The 10,996-nt window shown below is 36.6% G+C and overlaps 2 protein-coding genes across 3 annotated transcripts; both read right to left on the bottom strand.

The window, feature by feature from the left end:
* Nucleotides 1-959: 959 nt before the first annotated feature.
* On the bottom strand, nt 960-3,515 carry LOC119642189 (angiotensin-converting enzyme). Of its 2 annotated transcripts, none has more exons than XM_038041196.1 (6): nt 3,401-3,515; nt 2,720-3,290; nt 1,608-2,520; nt 1,435-1,557; nt 1,157-1,372; nt 960-1,077 (listed from the first exon to the last, which is right to left on the bottom strand). In XM_038041196.1, the coding sequence occupies exons 1-5, from the start codon at nt 3,449-3,451 to the stop codon at nt 1,180-1,182; spliced, it is 1,851 nt and encodes a 616-aa protein (XP_037897124.1). In that variant the 5' UTR covers nt 3,452-3,515; the 3' UTR covers nt 960-1,077; nt 1,157-1,179. The 2 variants fall into 2 exon arrangements, with proteins under 2 accessions (XP_037897124.1, XP_037897125.1); XM_038041197.1 differs by having other exon boundaries at nt 960-1,124; nt 1,194-1,372.
* A 128-nt stretch (nt 3,516-3,643) lies between these two features.
* On the bottom strand, nt 3,644-9,157 carry LOC119642284. The gene is made up of 10 exons (XM_038041380.1): nt 8,120-9,157; nt 7,370-7,991; nt 7,071-7,306; nt 6,807-7,008; nt 6,742-6,745; nt 6,582-6,612; nt 5,014-6,009; nt 4,329-4,950; nt 4,025-4,260; nt 3,644-3,953 (listed from the first exon to the last, which is right to left on the bottom strand). Exons 1-10 carry the CDS (start codon nt 9,101-9,103, stop codon nt 3,738-3,740), a joined length of 4,149 nt encoding a protein of 1,382 aa, XP_037897308.1. The 5' UTR covers nt 9,104-9,157; the 3' UTR covers nt 3,644-3,737.
* Between the last annotated feature and the right edge of the window lie 1,839 nt (nt 9,158-10,996).

Here is a 10,996-nt window from a genome sequence, read left to right as displayed (position 1 = left end):
GCTTGCTCATTAATCATAAACTACAGCATATAAATCTACGACAATTTGATCGTATATTCTATGGACACTTCTGTAGTACCTCTATAAACATGGAAAAAATCGGCCACGCCTATTTATTTGTAATTTTTTAAACTTTTGTAGCGCACAGAAGCATAAATTTTATGAATTCTTGACCGGCTTTAAATTCAAAACTCACCTAAGCATGTCTGCCTGTTCGTCCGTCTACCTGTCCGCCTAGGCAACTGTGTAGCATGTGTGGTAGACATTCTCCCGTTCGCAAAAAAGAAAATGGTGCAAGCTTGCCAAGGAACACACCTACAACACCCACACACGTATGCAACCAAAACTAGAAACACTTTTTCCGGGCGTGTCTTTTGTTTTATGCTTATAACGGGTACATTGTATAAATTTCTACAAAATTATTCTACAAGAATATCAAAAATCAGCCACGCTCAACCAATGTTATGAAATATGAAACTTAATATTTTTCATAGGACAATGGTGATGGTATAAATAATACGATAGCAACCGATATAATTTTCTTATTTGTTGTATGTTACGACGATTGTCTTTTATGTTCACACTGCACCTTTCTATCGCACTATCGTATTGATTTTCATTAAGTAACGAAGGTTAATTTCTTTCACAATATTATCCGAATTGTAAACCACAAAATTTGTATTTAATAGGTGAACGTAGATAAAAGCTGCAAAGTTTTCATGCATATAACTACTGTTTCTTCTTCGTCCTTTTCGTCCAATAACACTCCTACCGTGAGGTAGAATTACGCCCTAAAAAGGAGAAAAATTTGACCACTCATTCTAAAGTTATTTTTTGCTAGAATTTAAGAAAATTTCATGTGTAAATCTTTATGGTCTTCTCCCTCCCACTACTTAAAAATGGTTGCTTAAACTCAACTATCGTCGATCAAGCATTGTTGTCACTATAGACATTAACACTTTTTATTGATTAAGGCGTTCAGTATGTAACTTCTTACGACGTCTAACAATGATTTCTAAATCAAGTAAATACTTTTTGTAATCGATTTATAGTCAGTGCAACAGCGCAATAACAAGCCTGCAAAATTGGAAGGACATCTTTTAATTGCCTCATTTAGATGATTTCTAAAATAGAAAATTTTTTATATAAAACTTACTTCTTGAAAAGGTGATGTTAAAATTAGGAACCCTTACTTTTCTTGGTATTGTTCCAACCAATCTTTAATTTATTCTCTACATTGGAATTATTAATCCAGTCTATAATGGGAGCGTAATATTCTAATAGAGCATCTCCATGCAAACCGGGATTATCGGGTAATATTTTCGCAATAGTGTCACGCCAACTTTCTTTTGATCCCAATGACATCATCGCTCTGTAAATTTATATAAAATAAATCAGGATTAACTTTTAATCAGATACACGAAACTAACTCACTTTAGATCGTGGCCAACTGCGAGATTACTGAAGAAATCGCAATTATGCAAGTGATCGGCTTGACTACTCTTATTGCAAAAGGCTCTATAAAATTGGTAGCCCAGCACTTCGGAAACAAATTTCCTGCAAAAAGCAAGTTACCTATCAGGAGTTTTTGTAAGTTCAGAACTTACTTAGTTTGATAGTTTTGTTCTAAATCCAAGTAGAATCTATATGGAAAATCGATAGCTTCCTGAGATCGATCAGAAGGCGGTTCTACACCTGCATGCTCTTGCATTAAGTACCAATAGTGCTTATTAATACCGTCCATTTCGACGGTACCATTTAGCAGATCATTCATAACTTTGGTGTGCACAAAGAATATCGGAATGTTGAATATAGTATGAATACCCATACGAAATAAACGATTCATCAGAGTTGCATTTGTGAATTCGAAATCTTTTGCTAAACCGATTGCGTCCAAATGTTTAGGTGTACAAGCGGATAATATCACTGCTTCACCTACGGGATATTCTAAGTCATAAGAGCTGAAAACATAAGAGGGCAAATTCTTTTTTTCCTGAGCATAATGCACACGGCTAAGATAACCATGATTTTGCATAAATTTACGAAAATCGACTTTACGACAATATTTCATAAACACTCTTGGTGTAAGATCAAAAATATCGGCTCGACAGTCGCCACTGTTGGCCGTATCATCATGTTCTTTCAGCTGTTCATTAAGAAACTGATCGTCAAAGTCAGGAAAACCTAGAGATTTATAAAATCTTTGAACTTCATCGATCGCTTTCCGGGCATCAAAATCTTTAACAAAATCATCATAGGGTGGCAATTCTTTAAAAGGAAAATATGTCTCGATAACACTGCCTTCTTTCCAAGCTTGAGTTAAAACTTGCTCAAACAAGTGATCCGGTATAGGACCTTTGGGATCCAATACATCATTACCATATTTTTTGTGCAATTCATGCCGAACAAACGCATGAATTTGTCGATAAGCCGGCCTAATTTCTTCCATAACTTTTTCCATTTCAGAAAAGAAGTCCTTGTGATTGTAGCAGCGATACCAAAACTGTAAAACTGGAACCTCTGAAATACAAGACGTGGTTAACTATTACTTCTAAAGAGTTTAGAGGCGTATTAGAGTTGATTGAAGCAATAGGCGAAAAATTATAACACCTTAAACAGTTCCTATTCTAGTTAGCTTTGAAAAATGTTCACTTAAATTGTGTCGCAAAAATTAAGTGCACGTATTTTAACGAGTATGCTTGTCACAACAAACACTTACCCAAAATTGCAGCAGCTTTCCGAAATGCTTCGACAATGGTATAAAAATTTACGGAGGACCACACCAAATTTTTCTCTCTCCAAGTTTCCCAATAATATTTCAACTCGTCGGGATCGTTACTACTCTCAAAAATTCTTTGAATGTCCGGATAATAAGCTATAGGGCTGTCATCATGATCGGGCATATTTATGCCACCCATATAGGGTTCAACGTCCTTATCCGTGGATAGCTCTTTCAAAGACGCCAAATTTATAAGAACTGATGAGAAGTAATCTTCTCCCAAAACAAAAAGTTCTCCTACTTTACGCAGATTTTGTAAAGCTCTCTTCATTTCTGGATCTTGTACCTTATTAAGATCAAATTCAGAAGCTTCTAAAGATATCTCCACCAACTCATTAGCAATCACTTTAACAGTAGTAAGTTTTGTGAATATCATCTCGAAATCATCTTCATTCAAGGAAGAATAAGTTTCTTCGGCAATTTTATTATAAAGTTTATAATAACGCTCACTGGCCTTAGCAGCAAATATTTTGACTTCAAGATCATAATTGCTGGCTGCTGTAACAAAGAACTGCACAAACACAAATTTTATCAAAACACAAATATTTTACACTTTCTCGATATTATTTCCTGTTTTTTTTTTTGTTTTTTTTATTATTACTTTCAATGTATTCAACTTACGCTACAGAGCATAGAGGTTAAAGACAAGATCAAAATTAATCTCATTTTCATCTGAAGAAATCGAAAAATTTGTCTACGCGCAGAAGGTGATACCTTTCTGATGAGATTTGAAACCAGACTAAAAGCTGAGAAATTTGAGCAAAAGAATATTTATTAAAATTGTTCAAATGTAATTGATAAGTAAGCGACTCTTATCACTTACGAAATTGAAAAATATTCATATGTTAAAAGTAAAATTTTCTTTTGATTTAATTTGCATAATTTTTCAATTTTCGCACTTTTACTTTTCAATTTCGAGTGTATTGTAGTTATATCGAATTGTGATCTCATTCAAAATTTAGTTGGTAGCCCGTAAAACGGTCCTATTTTCGTGACGTATGATAACATTAACTACGCTCATATTAGGGGTAAGGAAATTAACCAAACGATCTGCTCCCTGGCGTGGCAGGCGATCGAAAGGATAACCCATTGCTCGACGATCAGGATAGAGGCGGTCTCGTACGCCGCAATAAGATGAGGCATCACTACAATTGCCGACCAGATCTTGTTCAATCTGCGAGATTAATTTAAAATTAAAAAGACCAAAACTTCATATTATCGATCGACATAACAACCGAAATTTACCCGATCGTCCGTATAGTTAGAAATCATTACAAATAATTCGCATTGCAAACCTTCTGACAAACCCTTTGGAATCAACATATGCTGCGGCCAACCGCAGCCACAAAAATTAAATTCTAATTCCTGTGCAGTGCCAGCAGCGGGGCGGTTTTCATCCAAATTACGGAAAGTACGTTCAAACGGTATGGTAACACTGGATTCGGTAGAGCGACGTCTTATGGTATTCATGCCAGGATTCACTAGACAATCGAAAAAAAGTTTATTGCTTAAGAAATTTGATTTTTCTCATATCCACACAATCACTTACATGACACTACAAATTTATCCAACTCTATCATTAGATTTCGCTGGTCTCTTAAGACCATAGGTTGGCCACGTTCATCCATCCTTGGGCCCAAAAAAATACGCACCGTACCGAAACGCTGCACAGCACCCAAATTATTTACGTTTATAGTGTAAGTAAATGGCGTGTGCTGTAAGTGAGTGAATCGAGCGAATACATTTCCCCGGGGTACGAAATCCATACCACGAGACAAATCTACATCAGATTGTTGCCAAAACGTTGTTAGCGTGTTTGCTTGCACGCCATCACTGCTGATTTGTACTCCAGATAACAACACACCTTCGTAGCGAAGTTGCGACACAGTGTACGCAGGCAAGCGACCCTTGTGCTCTTGAAAAATGTCATCAACGTAAGCATGCCATCTATAGAAAACTGGATCACGCATAGCGGTAGCCGCGTCACCCATAACACCAAACGTTTCCAAATGCCGATGATCCGGATCATGGGCGTACGAGATGAACACGTGTGCCATATTATGAAAATCACCATATAACGTGCGATTTGGTGAAAGAATCGACGATTCTATTATATTTCCCAGTATGTCTATACCACGCTGCTCATTCAAATCCAAACGATTGCCGTTGTCCTACAAAAAAAGTATTAGTATTATACTTAAACAGAATTTTGACGTGTCGCTATCAAAACCTACATCCAGGGCGTAGCCCAATTGAATGACCTCAAGTATACGATCTCTCCAACGTTCTAAATTGGCGACATCCATAGTAATTTGATCCGATGTACGCCTTAAGTCACTAATTTTAGTATTGTCAAAGCGTGGAGGCCACGATCTACTCGCTACCATAGAGTCCATTTTTGGAAAATATCCCTCGGCTATAGGTTGACGGAAATCGTTGTAACGCACAACACGAGGCAAACTATTGCTAAATCGTTCTAAGTTGTAACGGGCAATAACTTGTTGATGCATATAATAGAACAATTCACCACGGCGATCCTTGGCCACTATGCGGCGATCGGTAGCTTCAGTTGGATAAACTAAATGCCAATGCCAATGATGGAGGTTAACACCCATATCCTCACGAAAATACCATAAACGATGCTCAGGATTCAAATCAGAAGCTGTATAATCACGTGGTACTGCGATGGCCATGCGAGATCCTTCAGACACCACCGTAGCTTCTTCACGCATTTGTCTAAAAACCTGTGAGTCGACAAATTTATCAGGAAAATGTTGAGCAAACGATGGCAAATTTAATGCTCTAGTATCCGGGCGATGCAACAAAGCCACCGACAGACAATAATTAAATAAGTAAGGATTCAAACGATCGTGGCTAAAAACTGCTACACTTTGTAGATCGTCGATGCTTTGCACTCCCATAAAGATATCAATTAATCGTCCAGCAATTTGTCGATGTCGTGGTATAAACAAAGAAAATTGTTCATTACGCCCCAAGGACATTGGTATGCGTAAATCCGGCAAAGTGATATCCTTAACAGGTATGCGCTTTTCTGCCCGTTCACCAAATCTTGTTTGCACCTCTGTACCAATAGGTCGATATCGATCGGTTAAAAATTTATCGGGCACATCGAAGACTGTAATTGTTTTTCCCTTTTCCATAAAAACCGGTTCATTGGGATGCTCAAAAAGCAACAACAAATCATTCCTGTTAGCCATTATTATACGTAACTGGTAGCAAACGATTTATAAAAAACAAAAAAAACTACTCCGAGTAAGTTTGAAGAAAACACTGGTAAATTGCCAAAAAATTCTTCGACTATTTATACTAAATTATTCCACTCTTCTAAACTAAGGTTTTTTTTCTGGAGATATACGCATGCTATTGTTTTTAAATATAAATAAATGCGTACGTGTGGTTATAGAACTTCGTGCGGTTTTCAAATTTTTCTTATCATGAAGTGCTGGTTGGTTTTACGAATGTTTTGGAAGTTCTAATGATAAGCTCTTTATGCCCTAAATCGTTTGTTTATACAAAGATAAATTGAGTTTGCGCAATTGTATGCGTTCAGAATGCCTCGATTTAAAATGATCTATCCGCCCGTCCGTCCCATATCTGCAGATCGCAATTGTTGAGCTATTTCGAATAAATTCGGTACATCTACATATTTTGGCCCAAGGATGAAGTCTATGTAAAATGGTTCGAATTCGACCACCTTTACGACTACTTCCTACATAAAGACTTGTTTGGAAAAGTGATTATATGAATATGTGCATTAAACATAGTGGTATAGGATATTTACCGTGGACGTTTGGCGGTGGCCCAGCATAATGCTTTTGTATATTTAAGTTAAATTTTAAAAATTAAATTATTTTAACATTTAATTTTTATATTTTCATATATACTGTGTGTTATATATAAAAAATATAAAGAAAACGTAGAGATTACAAATTTTCATTTACTATTCTGTTTATATATCATGTTCATTTACATATCGAAAGGCGTCTCATTGTTAATTAATTCGGACGCACTACTGTGCGGTCTTCATGACGTATATCAACATCCACGGTGGCCATGTTGGGAGTTAAGAAATTCATCAAATTGTCAACACCACGCCGTGCCAAGCGATCAAAGGGATAACCCATCGAACGACGATCAGGATAGAGACGATCACGTACCCCGCAATAAGAAGCTGCAGTACTGCAACTGCCCAACAAATCTTGATCAATCTAGAAACAATAAACAGTTTTATTTTCATTTGCTTAATAAATGATTCCTTTATAACACTTACACGATCATCTTCGTAATTTGAGACCATAACAAATAAAACGCACTTGAAGCCTTCAGGTAAACCTTTCGGTATTAGTAAATATTCTGGCCAACCACAACCACAGAAATTAAATTCTCCTTCTTCCGGGGAACCGGCAGGAGGACGATTTTCATCTAAGCTACGGAAAGTGCGTGCAAAGGGTACACTAATCGAAGATTCAGTAGAACGACGACGTATGGTATTCATCCCGGGATTTACTAAAAGGAATAATAAACTTAAAATATTTTTATTTCATGATCTACATCGGCATTGCAACTTACAAGACACTACAAATTTATCCAATTCAATCAATAACAAACGATGATCTCTAAACGACATTGGAAGGCCACGTTCATCATTTTTAGGGCCTAAAAATATACGCACTGTGCCAAAGCGTTGTGCACCCCCATTATTGTTTACATTAATCGTGTAAGTGAAAGGTGTATGCTGTAAGTGGGTAAAACGTATAAACACGTTACCACGTGGTACAAAATCCATGCCACGCGACAAATTCACGTCTGATTGTTGCCAAAAAGTATTCAAAGTATTAGGGCGGCCACCATCTGCAGCGACCTGAAGCCCAGTGATCGTAACGCCTTCATAATTTAATTGGTTTACCATGTAAGGAGGCATGCGTGTCTTATGCTCTTGGAAGATATCGTCAATGTACGAATGCCACCGGAAGAAAACAGGATCACGCATTGTCGTTGCCAAGTCGCCCATAACACCGAATGATTCCAAATAGCGATGATCCGGATCGTGAACATAGGAGATTAAAACATGGCCTAAGTTATGAAGATCGCCATACAAAGCACGATTTGGTGATATAATTGAGGACTCTACAACATCACCTAAAACATCAATGCCGCGATTCTCGTCCAAAGTAATGCGATTTCCATTTTCCTATACGATTAAACGATGCAGTCATTTGCATTAATCAAATATCTTGTAATTATATTGGTAAAACAATAAAGATTTTGATATGGTAAGTGAGGATATTCTTACGGATATTACCTTATAATTTTACTTACATCAACAACGAAACCTTGATGAACTGCTTCATAAATGCGATCACGCCAACGTTCTAAATCGCCCACGTCGACTTTTAATTGATCCACACCTCGACTTAAATCTGTCATTTTACTATTTTCCGGACGTGGCGGATACGCTCTGCTCGCCACCAAAGAGTCCATTTTTGGGAAATAAGCCCCTGGTATTTCCTCACGTAAATTATTAAGACGAACTACACGTGGTAAGTTATTGCAAAAGCGTTCAAGATTATAACGGGCGATAATTTGTTGATGTGAATAATAAAATAATTCGCCACGTCGATCTTTAGCTACAATGCTACGATCACTAGCCTCGGCTGGATAAACCAGATGCCAATGCCAATGATGAATATTCAAGCCGATGTCTTCGCGAAAATACCACAAACGATGCTCTGGATCTAAATCAGAGGCGGTATAGTCACGTGGTATCACAATTGGCATACGTGAGCCTTCTGGTACGACGGTAGCCTCTTCGCGTACATTTCGAAAAACTTTCGAATCTACATACTTATCGGGAAAATACTGCGGAAGAGAAGGTAATTCCAGGTCCTTAGTTTCTTGGCGATGCATTAACGCCACCGACAAAGCATAATGAAACAAATAAGGATTGACACGATCACGAGCAAACACAGCTGCACTTAATAAATCGTCGACAGTACGCATGCCCAGAAAGATGTCAATTAAACGTCCAGCAGCGGTCTTGTGCTTCGGTATAAACAAAGAAAATTGTTCATCCCGTCCTACAGACATAGGTATGCGCATATCTGGTACCCGTATCTCGCGTACAGGCACACGTCTTTCGGCCTTTTCACCAAAACGGGCCCGCACCTCATTGCCAACAGGACGATAACGATCAGTTAAATAACTATCCGGTACATCGAATACAGTCGAAGTGTCGCCTTTTTCCATGAACACCGGTTCATTAGGACGATCGAAGAGCAGCAATATATTTTTCTTGTCTGTCATTATCTTTTCTTCCCGCTTTTGGTTTTCTTTGCGAAACTTAGAAAGCAATATGAAGAATGAGAGAGCTTTTTAGAGTTGTGCACTTTGGGCCTTATAAAAGACACTGTTGAAAAAAAAGAACAGTCATGACCTTTTTATAGAAAAATGCATTTTCGAAAAGAAATAAGATGTGGTCTAGGGATTTTCCTTAATTTAAAGCATACCTCATGTTGAGGTTTAATTAAAATTCCAATGTTTTTGTTTGATATTTTTTTATTATTTTTATCGGTCATATTTATGCTTGGATTAGAAAAATTTGCATTTGTATGCAATAAATTTTCACATGCGATCTTTTTAACTTAATGCACTTTTATCTATTGTGGATGAACGTGTGCTGTGGTTACGTTTGCGCGATATTTTTAAATGATCAGAAAACGAATCCAGCGGGTGTGTGTGTCGTTTGAATTTTCTCAAACCATAAATCTTAATTTAATCACTTAATTTAATGCAATGGAATTTACATCAGTCGTAGTCATAGTGACACTTACCTCCTTCTACTTACCTCCTATTACCTATTACCTTCCTCTCTTTTCTCGCTTCGTTCTATCCGTCGCCTTATTACACGAATAGGTAACTTCCCCACTGCACTTGGTCGCACTGTAAAGAAAACAATCAGTTAGTATCATGCAGATTATAAAGCTGTGAGCCAATGTTTAAAGGTTGTATTTTATTCTGCTCCTTGTTAATATTCAACCAGAAAAAAAAAAAAAATAAAATAAAAATAAAAACGCTGCAGTTGTTCACGGCCCATTAATAACTACCGTACGTTATCCCAGAGTTACTCATACAACGACTAGTCAAAATAAGCATCGTACGGGAAGTGGTCCGATCTGAACCATTTGCAGTAGATTTCACTATTTAGACAAAGCAGATTAGTGTACCAAATTTCATCAAAATATATCATAATAAATGCTAAGTCGCTCCCACATTCTTTTTCCTTTCTGGTTGTCTGCATCCGTACAAACGTAACATACCATACCATGTACCACAAGTGGTGTAAGGTATAAGGAATGTTATTATATTGGTAAAAACTGTTGAAGGTGTTCAATACTTCTCGTGGCCTAAGCATTCCTGCTTTCCGTAACATTACTCAACATTGTTTTAAAGCCTTAGGCGAATAAAAACTCCCATAGATCCCTTTTTTCATAGAAAAAAAAGGCCCTAAAAAAAGACCCCTCCCAAGCACAAAGAGTTCACATACTGTACCTAAACGTCCTAAAGCATTATTTACATATTACGACATCATATTTTTAATTTTCTTATTTTATTTATTTACATACGAGAAACGCAGCTAAAAAAGAATAATCATCCGAATTCAATTCACTTTAGGAATTAAATCTCATACTAATTATAACCAAAAAATAATATAAAGCAAATAAGGAGAAGTAAAAACAAAGACTTATAATTCAAGCACAAATAAATCAGAAAGAAAATCGCATATACACACATTGCTGATGCCAACGTCTGGTAATGTAATTTTAAATTAGGCCTAACTTTTGAAAAAGTTTTATATATATGTTTCAATTTGGAAGATCAAAAATTTGCTAAAAATCAGAAACTTTTGTAATGTCAATCGATCTCTAATTGGTTTAAAATCCAAATTGATGAAATCATTTTAATTTCTTTCAAAAAGGAAAACTTTTCCTTTAAGATTAAAAAAATCGTTTGTTTCCGAAGTGTTATCTTCACAATCTGATACTGACAGGTTATTTCTACTTTAACCAATTTTAACTAAAAATATGAAGCTCTTACTTCAGTTAGAAAACTCAGACGCCGCTGCGAAAAATTCGAAGATTATTATTAATTAATAGCTATAGTCGGCACGTTTGAATAGTATTCACTACAAACGCTGCA

The sequence above is a fragment of the Glossina fuscipes genome, unplaced genomic scaffold (genome assembly GCF_014805625.2).
Source record: "Glossina fuscipes isolate IAEA_lab_2018 unplaced genomic scaffold, Yale_Gfus_2 221, whole genome shotgun sequence".
NCBI classification, from domain to species: domain Eukaryota; kingdom Metazoa; phylum Arthropoda; class Insecta; order Diptera; family Glossinidae; genus Glossina; species Glossina fuscipes.
Note: the sequence above shows the minus strand (reverse complement) of the source record. Positions and strands in the feature narration are given on the sequence as shown.

Coding starts and splice junctions, on each gene's coding strand:
- LOC119642189 (XM_038041196.1), bottom strand. CDS start 3,451: ATGAAAATGAGATTAATTTTGATCTTGTCTTTAACCTCTATGCTCTGT. Junction 3,291..3,400: donor TAACCTCTATGCTCTGTAGC/GTAAGTTGAATA, acceptor GTGTTTGTGCAG/TTCTTTGTTACAGCAGCCAG. Junction 1,373..1,434: donor GCAGTTGGCCACGATCTAAA/GTGAGTTAGTTT, acceptor ATAAATTTACAG/AGCGATGATGTCATTGGGAT.
- LOC119642284 (XM_038041380.1), bottom strand. CDS start 9,103: ATGACAGACAAGAAAAATATATTGCTGCTCTTCGATCGTCCTAATGAA. Junction 4,951..5,013: donor AATTGGGCTACGCCCTGGAT/GTAGGTTTTGAT, acceptor CTTTTTTTGTAG/GACAACGGCAATCGTTTGGA. Junction 4,261..4,328: donor GGATAAATTTGTAGTGTCAT/GTAAGTGATTGT, acceptor TCGATTGTCTAG/TGAATCCTGGCATGAATACC.